Source organism: Staurois parvus, unplaced genomic scaffold, assembly GCF_062004578.1.
Source record: "Staurois parvus isolate SC_StPar_1 unplaced genomic scaffold, SC_StPar_1.0 ptg000105l, whole genome shotgun sequence".
In the NCBI taxonomy this organism is placed as follows: Eukaryota; Metazoa; Chordata; class Amphibia; order Anura; family Ranidae; genus Staurois; species Staurois parvus.
In genome coordinates this window covers 4,394,319-4,413,513 of record NW_028317901.1, presented here as the reverse complement: position 1 = coordinate 4,413,513, position 19,195 = coordinate 4,394,319, and the positions used below count along the sequence as shown (strand labels likewise).

The window sequence follows — 19,195 nt, the reverse complement described above, 5'->3', positions numbered from 1 at the left end:
AGAGCTTTTCCTTGCATTTTTGGCTGACATGGCAAACTGCATGCATAATGTCCATCACAGAATCATCTTATATTTTTGATTGTACATTTGTGAAAGTCAGCACCCTTAATCATTTTTTTATTGGATTATTTTAATTTATTTGTGGTTTATTGTATTTGTGTGTGATATATATATATATATATATATATATATATATATATATATTTGGTTTAAGGTGTTATCACAGGTTATATTCACACTAAGAGCTTACAATCCTGAGTGCAGGACAATAACAGAATAATGCCTGCTTTTAATGCAGGTCATCTGAGGGTCGAAGATCATAGGAATCCAATACTGCATTTTGCGATGTCCCTCATGCACAGAGATTTCTCCAGATTCTCGGAATCTTTTGATATTATGTGTTTTGATATATTTTAAGTATTTGCAATTTTACACCAAGGAACATTATTCTAAAGTTGTCTGACAATTTTCAGAGCTTAGTGAACCTCTGCCCATCTTTAATTCTGAAACACCGACTCTCATTTCCTCAGTTTGAACATTTAATATGTTTTCTATTGTGAATAAAATACATGTTCAAGAGATTTGAAAATCATTGCATTCTGTTTTTATGTAGATTCTACACAGTGTTCCAACTTTTTTTGGAATTAGGGTTCATTCATTTTGGAGAGATTGTTCAGTGAAGGAGGTATCTTGTTAGATTTACGCCTAGGCCCAAGCCTGTGTTGTTCCTGACCACTTCTGCCAATCTCATAAAAGTCCTGCAATTGCAGATAAACCCCTCAAAAATATGCAAGAGGGTACCACAGTTCTGCTGGCCCTACAAGTGTAGGGCCACACTGACATAGAAGTGAATAAAAACAGTGTCAGCACTCCTCTACCCCAGCAGTGTCCTCAAGTACCCAGGGGTCAGAATCCGGAGCCTGACTGGGAGTCTGGGATGTGAGAGAAGTACAGATTATGAGCAAATATAATGTCATGTTTTCACACAGGGACACTGTGGATTTTTTGCTAAAGGGCATTGAGATGGTTTACACAAAATAGGGTGAAGATTCACTTCAATTATCCAATAAAGTGCAGATGAAAAACAGGAATTCCAGGATATCTCCTCAAGAATTTACTGTAGAAACAGGGGGAATTCATATAAGCCAGTGGTCTCCAAGCTGCGGCTCTGGGGCCAGATGTGGCCCTTTACTTATCTTTACTTATTTTTATTGGGCCAGCCTTTGTGGACACTCTTCCTCCCTCTGATAAAAGGCATTATTGTTTCCACTGACACCAACAGTGGAGTATAATTTCTGCCATAGACCACAATTGACCATTATTCCTCCCACTGACACCGATGATGGGGTACTAATCCTCTCACTGACCGCAACAATGGAGCATTATTCCTCCCACTGACACCAACATTAGGGCACTATTCCCCCCCTAAAGTCTGAAGGACAGTAAACCGGCCCCTTGCTTAGAAAATATGGAGACACCTGATATAGGCTCTCACCTTAGGAAGCGCTGGTTTGGATTTTGTGTTCTTGTTCCTCCTGAAGAAAAAAAAAAAATCATAATCCATAATAAGCACATACTGTACTCCATAGTAGCCATTAATATTTCTGCATATTCCTTATGTCTCCCACACACAACATCTAAAAGAATAGTTCCTGAAAATAAGCAGAATTGCTTCTTGTATGTCTCTAAATTTTGTCTGTAATGTTCTTCTTACATTAGAATTCCGTGAGCTCTCTCCAGTAGTTTGCTGTCACTGTTGTTACTCAGGTTGGAACTGGGGGAGCTAATAAAGATTCCACCACCTTCGAGGTAGGAACCAGAGGATGACAGCAGGCTCAGCCTACGTGAAGTCCAGTTCAGCTCACTTGAAAACAAAAGCACATTGTAAAAAAGAAGGGAAAATTAGGAGAATATATAAATCTAACACATGGAAAAAAATCGTTTGCTGGAAAACATCTGCTGATGCTTATCTCTTTGCTCTCAATCACATAAAGAAAAGGGATGGAAACATTTGCCATATATCTACAATCAACATTTCACAAGTCAAAGAACATTATACAAGGCACTTATTATAAAATAAAGGCAGATCTCACAGTATCCCAAGGCAGAAAATCTTCCTGTCTATAGCCAGCAAAAGGCAAGACTTTTCATGCAAGTCATTATTACTCTCTTGTAGCTCACATGCTTTAAAAATGCTCAAATTCCATAGCAGTTTTTTTTAACATGCACCTGTAAATGAGGCAGATAGCAAATACAGGAATGCACTCCCATTTTCACCCAGGAAAATTTAAATAGCGTATGCCTCACTTTATTTTGATTAAAGGAGAAGTACAGCCAAAGCTTTTTTAGCAGTACTTCTACAATGCACCACAGGAGTGCAGTTTGTCCTGGACTCCTTTTATATGTTTTCAACTGACAGTAGGCTAAAGCCGCTGTCGGTTGATGTCACAGAGCTGGTCCAGACTCTGAAAAGATCCCGACCATATGGTTGAGATCCACCCAGATGCCTGAACCAGCAGATGGCTCAGCCTCAGGACGATTCCCCGAGACCCAGCCGATCCCGTCCCTTCCACAGCCCGGTGCTCCAATGAGTGCTGGAGGGGCAAAGCAGAGAGCCGGTAACTGACAGTCACCTGCTCTCTGTACTCTGGAGACCAAGAGCTGAATAATCAGTAGTGTTTGAACACTCAGTCCAATGCTGCATCTGTCCCCTGCTTGCTCTAAAACTGAGAACTAACGCTGCATCCACCTTGGTGAGTATAACTTTTTTCATAATAAAATCCATACTAATCACTCACACTTCATTTACCTTATATTGGTTCATTTGAGCTTTAGATATTGAGGTCTGTAAACAAAAATGACTCAAGCCAACAGATATCACAATAGGCAGGCAAACACAACACAGATACTTACCGTGGACTTCTTTCTTGTATGGTGTTTACTCCCTGTAGGTCAGAAAGTGGGGTCCGAGGGGTCCGGCGGGGAATATCTGAAAGGACATTGTGTGTTCAGATATAAAATCATGTTCTATAGGAGGAATCAAAGTCCTCCAACATATGTTTTGTGTACCTGAGCTTTGATATCTGTGTCTAATATTTTACAGATAGTGATGTGTGAAATATATGTGTCCCAAACAATAAGTGTGTAGATCTCCACAATGATGTTCATCAGTACCAAATTAAAATTTGTGGTCTCCATATTCCTGCTCTGTGTGTATGGTTCACTGTTAAACACATGCCCAAGAGACCATCTCTTGCAATTCCACACTTTCTGTGCACAGCTCAAAATATGGTTAAAAACACAAGGACATTACTAGAGGCATGACATGGGCGGCAAGCATCATTCCTGAGTGAAACAGCAAGACAGTTACTGGCAGGTCTGTGAAGATTTACACATGCTTTCCCAAGAGAACACATGCAGAAAAAAAGGAGTGGGAGGCATAGCAAATACACAGGAAAAGTGGAACATGCAAAAGTGAGTTTTGTTACAAGCGCTGAATCAAGAAAGAATCAAATGCAATCTGAGTTCTTGTCAAGTCCAATATACGTTATCTTAAGGGCTTATTTATAACTATCAATTTTACTGACAATGCATCCTGCCCAGGTTCCAGCAGTAGGCCTTTGTACACCTTGTGAGGTGCTAGATTTAATAATGTGCTTCCAAACTCCTGCATGCAGCATATTTGAGTGTGCTTAAAGCTGAACTAAACCCTCCTATCCTTTATAGCCAAGGAAGTGGCCATCTTAATTTCTGTTTGATCTGCATTTGCCATGGAGCTGCATATGTGATCAGCTATGGAGCCAACTGATGGTTTGACGGTTCAGTTGAGAGTGGACATAAGCACACTAGTAACTGTGACAGTTATCATTCACGGCATGCCTTGAATGTAATGGCTTTGTGAGACAGTTAAATTGGTTGGTTTAGTTCCTTATTAAGGTATATACAGGAACCAACCATTCAGAAGGGGAAAAACTATGACTAAGCGCCATTGGGATAAACAGGTCAGAGGCAGAGTGATGTCCTTTTTACACTTGGATTAATCATACATTTAATCATAATGCAGCTCCAACAGTTGGTTTCCCAAATACTACTGTGGATACATTTTAGAAAACATTCTGCTGGAAATCCAGACTTCACTAGTTGCATGCTTGTTCTATATCTCATACTGCAAGCCACATCATCACTGGTTTCCTTTCAGATAGAAATCATATACCATTCAGAAACCACTATAATTATGGACGGATTGCTGTTTTGGAAGTGTGCACCAAGAATAACCAACTTAATGTCTATAAAGCCAAAAAACTTATTTTTTTATTCTGGGTAGAGCAGAGTCAACAACCCTGCATATTTATTTATTACCGGTACTTCGTGCCAACAATTTATGCAGCGCTTTAAATAAATATTATAAATTCACATTAGTCCCTGCCCTCAAGGAGCTTACAATCTAAGGTCCCTAAGCTCACATTCATACATACACATACTAGGGCCAATTTAGACAGGAGCCAGTTAACCTATCAGTAGGAGGAAACCAGAGTACCCAGAAACCCACTCATGCACAGGGAGAAAAAGCAAACTCCAGACAGGTGGTGCTGTGGTTGGGATTTGAATCAACAACCCTAGTACTGCCAGGCAAAACTGCTAATCACTTAGCCACTAATTACTACACCTAATTTTACAGTACCTGGAGCCCCTGGCTATGCTTCTGTACTACAGCACAATTCAGAATCTTACTGGCTCCAAAACTACAGCCTCCATGTTCAACTTAACATAGTTTTGCCATGGAGAGAGAGATGCCCCGCTCTCCTACTGGATTTCTTCATTACAACTCTTTTCTCTTTCTGCTCTGATTTGTTTTTTCCATGGAACAGTGGATGCTAGCACTTTTGTTTCATGAAAAGCTATACGTCACTTTGGTCTACCAGAAATGATTTATAACATTGAAACCACTGCTCAGTTTCTCACAGAAATTGCACCATGACATGGTCTAGTACAAAGTACTGTTTCATCTGGGATTCTCTGTCCTGTGATCTGTATTTCTTGACCTGAGAGGGTACATATTCTCTTCCCATAAAAAAAAAAATCTTAAAAAAAAGATTGATCCCCAAAGTGTGTTTTTTTTAGCCATAAAATGTGACAATTATTTTCATAATTTACTGGAGGCCAATTGTGCAGCAACTTGTCTTTAGACAATGTTTTTTTTTTTACCTGTATAGTTTTAACATTGCATAATATTTTTAGAACATAAAAGTCACAAAGAAAAGAGGTGTTTAAAGCTTTAAATACAAATCACACAGAACTGCTCTGACAAAGTCAGGTCTGAGTGACTGAATACAACACACTGTCTATGTGGCCAAGATTTCGGGGTAGATTTGCTAAAACTGGAGAGTGCAAAATCTGGTGAAGCTTTGCATGGTAGTCAATCAGCTTGTAACTTCAGCTTGATCAATTAAAAGCGGTAGTAAACCACGTCCATTATTAAGAAAAAAACAAAACAAAAACCCTGCAAGGTAGACATAATGTGCTAGTAAGCATGGCATACTAGCATATTATGTAAAACCTACCCTAAAACGAAGCCCTCCAGCGGCATGCTGTAGAGGCGTCCATTTTCAACAGGTCTTCCTTCCAGGTTCGCGAGCTTTGGCCATTTGACTAACTGGGACACGATGATGTCACTCCTGCACATGCGCATGGGAGTCTCGGGACACGGCACAGTGCTCTGAAGGAATGACACGGGTATGCCGTTCCTTCAGAGCACATGCGGTGGCTGCAAAAAACCTCGAGTGTCTCCTAAACGGTGCATGTTTAGGAGATATTCATTTTACCTACAAGTAAGCTTTATTATAAGCTTACTTGTAGGTAAAAATATACAAAGTGGGTTAAAGCTTTGACAATAACACATGGAAGCTGACTAGTTTCTATGAAGAGCTGCACTAGATTTTGCACTTTCCAGTCCTAGTAAATAAACCCCATTGTCTGAACAGCTATGAAGGATGAAAGACGATAGCAAAATCTAAATACTGCCACTGGAGTGGGTATACACAAATCTGTGTATATCAATAACAGATAATTCCATTCGAGATAGTCCCATCAAAAATACTTTGGTGTAAACCTGTGCCTAGATCAGACATACTAAAGTGGTTTTATATTCTGAACAGTGAAAACAGCCTTTATTAACCTCTGAAAATGAATTTCTCTACAGTGCTTTATACAGGCATACCTTGGACACGACTAAAAATTAATTTGTACATGCATTGTAAGCCAATTAGTCCATTCTGGAGGTCAGAAAAAAGTAAAAAAAGGTCTTCTGTTCAACACTCTTTATAAAGTGCACTTAAAAGGCATAGTATTGTACAAGGACATGATTAAAAAAAAATTAGTAAATGCATTGAAAAACAATCCGTTCATATTGCGAAGAAAAATTCGTAAACCAAGGCATTATTTTCAAGGGATTTTCATTTGTAAACCAAGAATTAAGTTAATAGAGGCATTCATGAACTGATGTACGCCTGTATATACAAAGTTCATAACAAAGCCCCAGAAATCTCAGCTTTCTCTGTTAGAGCAGAATCTTAGCAGGGTGTCAGCCCTCTAATGTAAACAATTAGCAGGTATTTTGAAGCTGTTAAAAACCAACTGAAAAGCCTTGTTCAGACAAGGGCTGGCACCCGTACTGCATGCAGTCTGCATTTGTTTTGGCGTCTGCATCTGCCCCGATATGTTCTTGCAGATTCTGACATGTGGCTGTGTCCGTACAGTCGCTGCATCTACATCCACCCACCTCCATAGCTGCCTGCATGCAGCTCAGAACAGATGCAGACATCAAAACAAAGGCATCATGTACACAGTACAGGTGTCAGTGCCCATCTGAACAGGGCCAAACAGGACTTCAGCCAGTTGTTGTGATATTTGAAACTTTTTGAAGTGATGCTTAGTAATGTAAAGGAAATTTATAAATTCTGTATAAAATTGTATTCTTTTTTATGTATGCTTTGCCTATGTATTGCACACTGCACTCATTGCGCACACGGCATTAATAATGTTTTCATTCCTTCAAGTCCTGACAAGGAATTAGCTTGTCTTTGTAACGCCCCTTGTTACCATAAAAGTGCAATTGTAATATTAATGTGATACCTATGTAATCATGTGTATAAAAAAAACTTCAAATGCACCAAATAAACAGAATAGTTATTTGGAAAGATGCTAAATGTATCTTTTTGTGTGTGTTCCCTATTGCAGTATTTATTAATTTGGAACCACTAATAAATATCACGATAGGAGTTGCCTAGCTATAAAATTTCAGTATTAATGTCCAGAACAGTAAGAATAGGTAAATAGTGTAATTTCATAGTCTGGGCACAGGAGCACCTAAATATTAAAAATGTAGTACAGTTGCAAGAAAAAGTATGTGAACCCCTTGGGATTACGTGGAGTTTTGCATGAATTGGGCATAAAATGTGCTCTGAACGTCATCTAAGTCACAACAATAGAAGAACACAGTCTGCTGAACATAATACTACACAAACATAAGATGTTGCCATGGTTTAATTGCACATAACATGTAAACATTCACAGTGCAGGGAGGAAAAAGTCTGTGAACCTTTGGACTTAATAACTGGCTGACCCTCCTTTGGCAGCAATAACCTCAACCAAACGTTTCCTGTAGTTGCAGATCAGACCTGCACAACGATCTGGAGTCATTTCGGACCACTCCACTTCACAAAACTGTTTCAGTGTAGCAATATTCTTGGGATGTCTGGTGTGAATCGCTCTCTTAAGGTCATGCCACAGCATTTCAATCGGGTTGAGGTCAGGACTCTGACTGGGCCACTCCAGAAGGCATATTCTGTGCTGTTGCAGCCATTGTTTTGTTGAATTACTTGTATGCTTTGGGTCATTGTCCTGTTGCATTACCCATCCTCTGCGGAGCTTCAGTTGGCGGACAGATGGTCGTATGTTTTCCTGAAAAATGCTTGATAAACTCTGGAATTCATTTTCCCATCAATGACAACAATCCGTCCAGGCCCTGAGGCAGCAAAGCAGCCCCAAACCATGATGCTCCCTCCGCCATGTTTTACAGTGGGGATGATGTTTTGATGTTGGTGTGCTGTGACTTTTTTTCTCCACACATAGTGTTGTGTGTTCTTCCCAAACAACTCAATCTTGGTTTCATCTGTCCACAGTATATTTTGCCAGTAGTGCTGTGGAACATCCAGGTGCTCTTTTGCAAACTTCAAATGTGCTGCAATATTCTTTTTGGACAGCAATGGCTTCCTCCGTGGTGTCCTCCCATGTACTCCATTCTTGTTTAATGTTTTCCTTATTGTAGATGTGTCAGCATAAATGTTAGCATGTACCAGAGATTTCTGTAGGTCTTTAGCTGACACTCTGGGATTCTTCTTTACCTCATGCAGCATTCTGCGCTGTGCTCTTGCAGTCATTTTTACAGGACGACCATGCCTAGGGAGAGTAGCAACTGTGCTAAACTTTCTCCATTTGTAGACAGTCTGTCTTACCGTGGACACATGAACATCAAGGCTTTTGGAGATACTTTTGTAACCCTTTCCAGCTTCATGCAAGTCAACAATTCTTGATCGTAGGTCTTCTGAGAGCTCTTTTCTGCGAGGCATGGTTCACATCAGACAGTGCTTCTTGAAACCAGTAAACCCAAAACAGGTGTGTGTTTTTAAGGGCAGGACAGCTGTCAGCAACACATCCAATGTCATCACACTGATTGGAGTTAAGGTTGGCTCACTCCTGGCTCCAATTAAGTCATTAAGCTAGGGTCTCACATACTTTTTCCTGTCCTGCACTGGGAATGTTTACATGTTATGTACAATTAAACCATGGCAACATATAATGTTTGTGTAGTATTATGTTCAGCAGACTGTGTTCTTCTATTGTTGTGACTTAGATGACGTTCAGAGCACATTTTATGTCCAATTCATGCAAAACTCCACGTAATCCCAAGGGGTTCACATACTTTTTCTTGCAACTGTATGTGCTCACTGAAAATATACATTAGCATCTCTTTAATGCCTAGTGTGCTATGGCATTAAACATTTCATTCATTGGATAGAAAGAGCAATAAAACAATGATGTGCATTCACTGTCAGTCATAATCCATAACATTCTTTAACAGTCTAATGAAGTAATCAATGTATATTGGCTAAACATCTACTTTCTAAAAGAAATGTAATTTTACTATCAAACTAATGCATTGTATGGCATTCTGCCTGTCCAAACACTAATGACCGAGTTTAAGAGGACTGAGCACAGAGACATTGGGGTCAATTCACTAAGCGATAAATACCACATTAATTTTTTAGTTAAAATAACTCATGCAGTATTTATTTCAAAAGTGGTCAATTCACTAAAAAACATGCGTTATTTACCAAATGCATTAAATATTTGTGTTTTGCGATATTTAAAACTTAAACTCAGCGTTATTTTTTATGTTTTCTCTTTCTTTCTTTTTTTTTTGCAGGCTAACACTGCACCAGAAGCACACAGCAAGTATGTGAAACTGAAAACATTGTAGTGTGCTTTAATTCACAAAATGATCTCCCTCTGATGAAATGGTTCATTCCTGAGCTCAGAGGAGAACCTTTTTTAAATTGAAACATTGTATACTTTTCACTTTCTTGTCAGTGCAGAGTTCCTCTAGTTGTTATTTTGTACATTTCTAAAATAAAATACTGCCAGCAAACACCATGTGATAAATAACGAATGTGTGTTTTTCAATTAATTGAATTTAATGTATTCTCATTTTTTTGCGGTATTTATCTCACTATTTTAACAAATGTGCGATATTTACCTCACATTTGATATTTTACTTTCATGAATTGACTCTTATATTATCTCATGCGATATTTCTGAAAAGCAAGTCACGTGACCTTCATATCGCATGCGGTAACCTTTCGTGAATTGACCTCCGAGATCTTAAACAAAAAAAAAAAAAAGAAAAAAAACTTTTTTTTTTTGCTACACTGACTAACATTTACTGTTCAGGGCCCATTTACACCACAACCCCCAGCCTTTTGCGCTCATTAAAGCATAAATGTTTAATGTGTTTGACAATATTTATTATTAATCTCAAGCTCTTTCATTCAGCTTTCTCCTCCACCCCACAGCCTATACATATCACCCTTACTCATTTCTCCCTATTACTGTCACCTTCTGCTCATTCTAAAGGCCTCATTAACACAGGCATACGACAGCGTAGTTTACCGTCAAGGGGGATGCACCGATGTTCTGTGCATCCTCGTGCAGACAGTCCCATTCATGTCAAGAGTAATGCAGCAGCTGCATGGACGAAGCTGTCACTCTCAATTTGACATCCATGTTGGTGTGCGGCCCTGAATGCACACTGTTTGCGTTTGGGGCCATGTACTTTTATGGATGTCAGACTGGGAGCAGTGGCTGTGTCTGTAGCTGCTACATCCCAATTGATTTGAATAGGACTCCTTTCACAGGGAAACATGGCCCTTGCATGGCGTATGCTGTAGTATGCCGAATGATGTCCCTCTTATGTGCCCTCTGGAATGCCTGATCAGTCTGTAAAACTCACATCCATTTGTGACCCTTTTATCTCTAGCTGCTTTAACCTGCTTGCGATTACTGAAACCTGGCTTCAGGAATCTGCCCCTCCAGCTGCCCTCTCCCATGGTGGCCTCCACTGGACTCGCTCACTTAGACCCAGTGGCTGAAAGGGAGATGGAGTCAAAATCCTTGTATTCCCACAAAGCACTTTTCAATTTTTTTCTACACCTTCCTCTCTGTCTCTTGAAACTCACTGTATTTGTCTTTTTTCTCCAGTTTCTCTAAGAAATACTGCAATTTAACAGGCGTGGATGCTGGTGTAATGCTTCCTTGATGTCTTCTCTGCTTGGCTATCCTATTTTCTCTTTTGTGAAATACCCACTATCATCCCTGTTATTGTTACCACATCAGATAATTGCCTGGCTTTTTATTCTTCACCTACCATATTTTACTTTTCCTCGCCATTCTTCTTAAAGTGACCTTTTTATGTAAGAGCAGATGCATCCATCTCTCTTTACTTCATGGAACTGGTCTATCTCCCAACACATGTGACAGTGCACATCATCTGAGTTGGAAGGCTGGTGATGCAGCTTTCCCAGGATGCATCTGAGGCCCTGGTTACATCACCAGTGCCTCACTCAGTCAGAAAGTAGAAAAACCATAATTGTAAATAAAAGCAAAAAAAGATTTGTTTAATGAATAAAAAAAATATTTCACAACTGCATGCACAGCTGCATACTGATATGATTTTTAATGAAATAGGAGAAAGGTCTGCATTGGCTCTCCATTTTGTTCCCACTGCCTCCACCCACTGGCTTGTTGACTGCTCAGAATCATTTAAAAAAGCAAGGTTGATACAATTCAACAAATCATGTTTACCACTACATTCAATACTTTCTGCTTTTGACCCTGTTACCACAGAGGAGGTCTCTACATATTTGTCTGGTGCCTAACCACCATCCCCCTGGACCCCATTCCTTTAAAACTACTCCAGTCACTATCTCAGTATGAACAAATCAAAACCTATCTCCTTGCTCCTGTTTACCTACAAATTCCTAGAACACCCCTCCAGACTTCTTTGGAGCCTCCTCCATTCTCTGGAACTTCCTGACTATCTCCTACTCTGTCTTTAGGTGATCCCTGAAAACAACTTCAGGTAAGCCTATCCCGACTCCACTTAAAAAAATGGAGCTTTTACGTTCGATCATTTACAGTTAAGTCATTTGCCATTCCCTTTAGACTGTAAGCTCTCAAGAGCAGGGCCCTCTTGTATTAAATTGTATTGTAATGGTATGGGCTCTATTTTGTAAAGCACTGCACAAACTGTATGTGCTATAAAAATACTGTATAGTAAGAACGGATTTATTTTTGCTGGGAAGACCTGCTTAATGGGGAAAGTAATAGAGCTAATCATAGTTAGGGGTTTTCACAACCTGTAAAAAACAACCACTACAAATGCTATATTTAATATATTGGGGATCAGGAAGGAATTTATTTTCCCTGCAGAAGCAAATTGGATCATGCTTTGCTGGGTTTTTTGCCTTCCTCTGGATCATCTGTGGGTATAGGATTAGAACTTTTTTTTTTAAAGGTTGAACTGGATGGACTTTTGTCTTTTTTCAGCCAGACTAACTATGTAACTATGTAAACCCTGAAAATCAAGTTGCTGGAAGGTAGACCCAGGGGTGGACTGACAACTCATGGGGCCTCGGGCATTAGGGGATCATGGGGCTCCTGTGTCCTTGCCCAAACTCAAAAAAAGCCTATGAAAGAGTTACCAGGGGCATCTCATGGGGCCCCCCTACTAACCCCGGGACCTCGGGCACTGCCCGAGTTTCCAAATGGTCAGTCCGCCCCTGGGTAGACCAAAAATATATCCTTCACTAAAAATGTAACTCAACACAAAAGAGAAAAATGCAGTGATCAATACGTGCACATTTCACCATGTTGTACCTTTTAAAGGCCCAGTAAGTACAGAAAAATACCCTTTCATCTGCCAGACATGCATTCTGCTCTTAAATCCGGTTTTCGGCTGACAACACACGGCATTTTTGTGAAATGGGTATCGGCCCTGGCCAACATCTTTTGTTAAACTACTTAACCACTCCCAATCTCAGCTTTCTACAAGGCTAATCAATGTGTAGTCCAAGCAAAGAACTAGGCGAGCTCTTTGAGATAACACAGAAAGTGGGATGAAGACACAGGCCAGATCTGAGTTTCTGGCGAGAATAATAGGGATTTTGCAATTATATAACAAAATGCTTTAATTTACACACCAAAAGGGAGCAAATAAAAGAAGTCCATTGTTAGGGTTTACACATACTTTAATGCAAGTATTATACAAACGTTTAAGATGTTATTTGATTATGCTAGCAAGCATGTTAATGTAAAATAAACTCTTATATTACATAACTTGTGAAAAGGAACTTTAAGAAATAAAACACCATATTACACATACACAGGAAGCATTCAGGCACATGAGTAAATGAGTAAATGTACATTTACGTGCAAGGAAAGGTCAAACTTTGTTATGGAAGCCTGTCTGAGCATTGGTGATGGAATACAATCACATACGAGTCTGTAGGAATGCATTTCTGTGTATATATATGCATGTGTAGTGCCCTAAATGCTAGAAACGGAGCTTTGTGTTCATGAAATTGCAGAGGATTCTGGGATGGGAGCCTTACTGTATTGGTCGTTCTGACACCTCTGCAGGATCTGTAAGCTCCTTTGGTGGACGGGGTGCTGCAGAAAGCTAAAGCTAGAAAGGCCTTTGTGAGATGAGCCAGGAGGCCCCGATGTACAGGGGGGGCCCGAGCCTTGAGAGCAAACACACAGGAAGAGAAGACAGAGACAGATTAACCAGAGAGAGGGCAGAGTAACAAACCCCCAGCAAAGACAGAGGCAGAATACCCAAAGCTGCAACTACTGAACCCAGAGACAGAGACAGGCAAGTGTGACTGTGCACAGCCAGATTTCTATTTTTTCCAAAAAAAAAGCTGGAATGTGCTATGACATAGGGCAGATCTAAACAGAAGATGCCTGTGATCTGCTTGCAACTGTTCTTTATACAACTGGTTTCAAAATATATTTTCACTGATCAGTTATTGAAATACTTAAGACTCCTCGACAACATCCCAATAAAACAAAATCGATCAAAAAGGAGCGTTCCAGACTAATAAACACCCATATTGTTCCATCCCTGCAACAACCAATCACGAAGCAGTCATTCACTTGTTCTGTTCACCTTACTGTAGTGATCACTCACCAGTTCACTGTTAGAGCATCCCAATACATCAGTCACTCACCAGTCTTCTTGCCCACGTTGTTTCTACCACTTTGCCTGAATGCCCACAGTGCTCTGAAAAATGCTCTTAGCAATGCCCATCGAAAAGCTGCTACTGGACTGACTGCAATAATTCCTCGAATAAAGGCATTACGGCTGCTACGCAATAAGGCCACAATGTCTGGGCGCATGTGATCTGTGTTTTTTTCCCGAAAATCCTGCAAGAGATGATAGCTTTAAGTTAACTGACGGAGAAAGTAAGGTTATAATCTAAGTCATAAAATGCATACATCATTAAAAACATAGTATTTTTAATTGGGCCTCAACCCTGCTCAGCACTTTTCCTAAAGTTGAAGTTTAGCTATTTAAAAAAAAAAAAAAAAATTAGTACCAGGGAGTGTACTTTCATAAATGAAGAGTGCCCTGTGTACTTGTTCCTGCAATGTTCCTTAACATTTTCCATCCTCTGCCAACCCGACACCCCCGCAGCTGCGATTTTCTGGTGTTGCAGGGGTTAATATAAGTGGCTTCACCCATCACAGGCACTCATTAAAAGAGTGGACTATGCCCACCATTTCCACCCCCCCGGTTCATTCACAGTAGTTGTACCATCAGTTCCCACAATGAAAAGCATTCTATAAATGAAGAACAGGTGGGCGAATAAAAGGACCACCTCCTCCATTAATAGAGTGCTTGTAATTGTAGCCACCAGGACACTCTTCACTAATGTAAATATCGGCCCTGGTGCTGATTTACAAAAAAAAAAAAAAAAAAAAAAAAAGATGACCAAACTTCAGATCTCAATAATTAGCAATTTAAATTCCATTTTTTCCATCACCATTAGAGGGCAGCACATAGTTATGCTTGTCTACTTTCTGAGGATGTACAGTATATACCCCTACTATAGACCATGAAAATATACCACTCAAACTAGCCACTCACGTTACAATCCCTTTGTACAATCTGAGTACAAGCTCCTTTAGAATGGCCAAAGACAGAATAGTGCACGGGCACTAAATAATGCAATTTATATTCAATTATATACCCCCCCCCCCCCCCCACATACTATATAGTCAATAGTAAATGGGATTGTAGCCTATTTGGTTAACTTGAATAGTTCCTTTTAATAAAAAAAAGAAAAAAAATATCTAAACAGATCATGATCAGCAGTCAGAACTCTTCCAAAGGTTTCATTTTGTTTCCTTAGCTGGGGCAGCTGCCATTATGTAATTCAGTTTGAACCTTATTAGGAGACTGCACGTGCATCCTTTTTCCACCATGGACTAATATGGCATGATGAGGAGGTGAGGAGTAACCTGATACTGTTTTTCCATTCAATTTATCAACAACAGATAACTTCCAATAGTTACCTACAACTTGGTGTTATCAGCCAGCTAGACTGATTTTCCATTGATCGGTTGCTGCACATAATGAGAAGAGCAGCTGGATCAAAGGCCAGCAAAAGCCGAGACAGACAGCAAAGATAAGGGAAAATCCCAGTTACCTCAATATAACCAACTATGCATTTCAATGTACACACAATGTGATTGCAATATATTCAGGGAATTAAAGACCACCACAAGTTTTATCCTTGCACCACTCTTCTAAGTTGAGAAAATGGAGCAGATTTTGCTCCAAATTAATAAACTGGGTGTAATTCCACCACACACCCCATCTCCATCTTCTGCTACCGAAGCCTCCTAGGATGTGCCGACATCAATGTTGGCACTGTTTTTTCCTATGATTAAAGTGTCACTAAACCCAGGAACCTGTATTGACTATATCTGGTCTCCCACAGTACACAGAACAGGGAAGTGCAATTTTAGTAAATATAAACTGCTAAATACCTTTTCTCATCAGCAGTTAGAGCAGTCTTGTGACTTCTATCAGTGTCCAGCAGAGCCCTGATTAAAGCTTGTAGGAGGAGTTTTCATTCTACTCTAGGAAGATGCAGGACCCCATCCCTCTGTCTGGACAGTGCTGATTGGCCCCTTGTTGATCACATGCACTCTCCCAAGAAAAAAATACACACCAAACTGAGCATGTGAAGAGGGACTCTACTTGATATGTCTTATAAGGAGTTAAAAGGGGGACAGTGGGAGGATCAGAGAAGTCAGGATAAAACAGCCTTTTTACACAATGCAGAGGATTGACCCCTTAGGTTCCACAGTGAGTATAACAAGCATGCTATACTGCATATACAGACTGATTTTACTGTTGTGGGTTTAGTAACATTAAGTTGCTGATCACGTGATGAAATGGGTCAGTGACAGGACCACAAGACGTCGTTACGGCCGGAAGTGTGAGTTTGGCCATTATAGACACTACTCCAGGGATATGCATCCTTAAGGGAGCAATTTGGAATGGAAACAAGTGATCTATGTGGTGCACTGGATGTTACACACGCAATGTTCTTAAGAGTCTTTTTAATATTCTTTTAATTAATTAAATCATGTTACTCTGATACTGCACCAGGAGATCTTTTTTGGCTTTCTTTTTGTACATTGATTTGGCTGGAGTCTTGCGGTCTTAACGTAACACTTACCTATTACAAGCCAATTGGAGGAATATTGCCAGTTATTACACGCAGAGTGGTGAGAAAGCATGTTTGACCTTACCTTTGGTGTGTGTCAAACCTTGAGGTAAGCAGCAGCATTGGAAGGTGATGGTTCACTGCAGTGGAGCCCATCAGCAAGTTTATATTGAGTACACGACATATGCATGATATTTTGGGACTGGATATTTTGGGACTTTTTATTCATTTTGCATTTGCTTATACTAGTTTAATGTGTATGCGTTTACATGTATTTTTTATAGTATTTTTGACGTTTATTATTATTATTATTATACAGTATTTATAAAGCGCCAATAGTTCGCTCAGCGCTGTATTTATAAGGGGAATATGATTTATTAAGCTTTGTATATACAAGGAACATTGGTATTCATTGCACTTTATCTATTTATATCATCAGTTACATCACTAAGTGTGTTTTATGCATTTACAAGCGTTTGTCATTTTATATTTAAAACATTTTTTTTGCACATTTATATTGTGTTATACACAATTTAGTTGTGCTTCATTTTTCCATATTGTTTTCTATTGGTGTTTAAACACACAACAGTGAGGAGCTGAAACATAATATATATAGTTTTTGATATACATTTGGGTTAGCGCAGAAGTTTCCATTTGCTTGGTACGTTCTAAACCAGATTACAGTGTTTATCTGTAATCTCCATTGAGGGGTATGCATTAACATGACTCGTTTTACAGCACTCACCTTAACACCATATTTGACCTTGCCAGCATAGTGGTGAATAATAAAAGCTGGCTCCATAACTGCTGGAAACTCAATGTACTGGTTGCCTTCATTATGGCGTTTGAACTTTTCAAGCAGAGTCTGATGAGTAGCTTGTGGGAAGCTAATTAAGAAAAACAAAACAGAAAAAGGCATCTTTAGAGGAAAATGGTTTCTTACAACAGATAGCTGATAAATAAGTTTGGAAATGTGTTCCTGGAGGGCTCCAGTGGGGTATCTTACTTGCTTTCTTCATCCAGCAGCTGGAGCAGTCCTGTGGGCCTCTTGCTGATCAGACTGATGCAGCCTGCATTATCTGAGTAATTGATGTTGCTCCAGCTTATTCCCTCTGATCGATATTGCTCCTTGGAAAAAAAAAAAATTACAAACTTGATGATATCTCTAGAATAGAAGATGCTGCTCCCTCTTGCCAAACATGCATATTGACTCAGGTTGTTGAAACAAAGTAACAAGCTACAATTACCACATAAACGTTACACACAGCATTGCATAAAGAATATGTAATTCACAAATTAAATGCTTTTTTTTGTATTTGTATGAATGTGCCAAGAGGACCTGGTAAATGGTACATGTTGTTTCACAAAAAAAAAAATGTTACTGCTTAACCACATTTGCCTTGGATTTATGCTATGTGCTCAGGTCAGATGTAATTAGTTGTAAGCTGAGATTTTTAATATTTCTGTCTACACACAAACATCTCACGCTATTATAAGGAGAGCATTGATCTTATTACTTTTTTTGCTGGCTGGAAGATAAAAAAAACAAAACAAAACAAAAAAAACATGTGTATGGCAAGCTTTAGTAGCCTCTCAGATTTCTCTGAAAGGGCAAAACATCCACAATGCCCCAGGTAGCAGGATACCATGCGATATAAGAACTGGTCCAATTTTAAATGGTAAAATGTCAGTTGTTGTTTGACCGTATGAATGGCTTCATTTGACAGCATGGGTGGAAAAAGAGTTACAAGAAATTCATGCAGTTTATTTTTTATATGGACAAATGTAAGCTTCTGTAAAAAGGCTGTAGTATCAGTGAACCATTAAAAGCCATTCTGTTGATCTTAGCAAAGCCACAATACTGCTACAGAATGATCAGACAAGAACCATGGAATTAGTGATGTGTTGCCTTCCAAATTCTCTATGCAGACATTGGTGCCAAAATGAATGAGCATGCGCGGGAGTTAACACTATTCCAGCCTGGCTAATCAAGATGGCAAAAGATCATGAACCTGGAAAAACATCAGTAGGTGAATATGTCCATGCCAGTGAGGGACGGAGGGAAAGTAAGGTAAATAGCTTAATTTAAAAAAAAAAAAAAAAAAAAGCAGGGACAAAAACAAACCATACATATATTTTGAAGTGATGTTAAAGTCTATTTTTATTGTAAATAAAATATTTTTATAAATTAAAAAAATGTTATACTTATCTGCTCTGTACAAGGATATTGCACAGAGCATGTTCTCTTCTGGAGTCCCCTCGCCAGCCTGCTCAGTCTCCGCTCCAGAATGCCTCCATGGCAAGTAGTGTGCTGAGGGAGCACCCATGTGGGCGAGCTCCAGAGCGGGACCATGCGCATCTAAAGACACACAGAGCATGACTTGGCCACATGCACACTCCCTCCTCACAGGATTTAATGGACAGAAGCAGGAGATGATCTCATTCTCCCGTGACACGAGCCGGGCACAGCGCTGGATAATGAGAGGACTCATTTATGTGTTTAGGGACAGGGTGGAGGGAGCAACAGGTGTTGGAAGATTTTTTACCTTAAAACCACTTTAAAGGAACTGATGGAAACCTGTGCTGAGAGCAATATGTAGGCTGCCCCTATAAGAATGCTAGTTGTCTGTTTCTGAAGTCCCCAATCCAGAACAATTATGCAGTTCAGGAATGTCAGAACTCCTGATCTACACAGAAGTCAGATGTTCTGATCTACAGCCAGGGAATTTATATATTCATACATGAAACATCAAGAGTGGCAGTTTCATTTTAGGCCTTTAACACATGGACTCCAGCTTATATATAGAGAGCAAGCTTCTGCAAAGCATTTGCATATC

At 39.6% G+C, this 19,195-nt stretch overlaps 1 protein-coding gene across 6 annotated transcripts in view; it reads right to left on the bottom strand.

Annotated features, from left to right (window-relative positions):
* MYO9A (myosin IXA) overlaps positions 1-19,195 on the bottom strand; it is a 169,899-nt gene that overhangs the window by 49,842 nt on the left and 100,862 nt on the right. For 5 of the 6 annotated variants that reach the window (XM_089671412.1, XM_089671411.1, XM_089671413.1 and 2 more), the window contains 7 exons: positions 17,365-17,486; positions 17,104-17,245; positions 13,848-14,043; positions 13,227-13,358; positions 2,914-2,989; positions 1,715-1,864; positions 1,496-1,535 (listed from right to left, as the gene is read on the bottom strand). In XM_089671412.1, coding sequence (XP_089527538.1) covers positions 1,496-1,535; positions 1,715-1,864; positions 2,914-2,989; positions 13,227-13,358; positions 13,848-14,043; positions 17,104-17,245; positions 17,365-17,486 — 858 coding nt within the window. The remainder of the gene's footprint in view (positions 1-1,495; positions 1,536-1,714; positions 1,865-2,913; positions 2,990-13,226; positions 13,359-13,847; positions 14,044-17,103; positions 17,246-17,364; positions 17,487-19,195) is intronic. The other variant, XM_089671414.1, reaches the window with a different exon arrangement.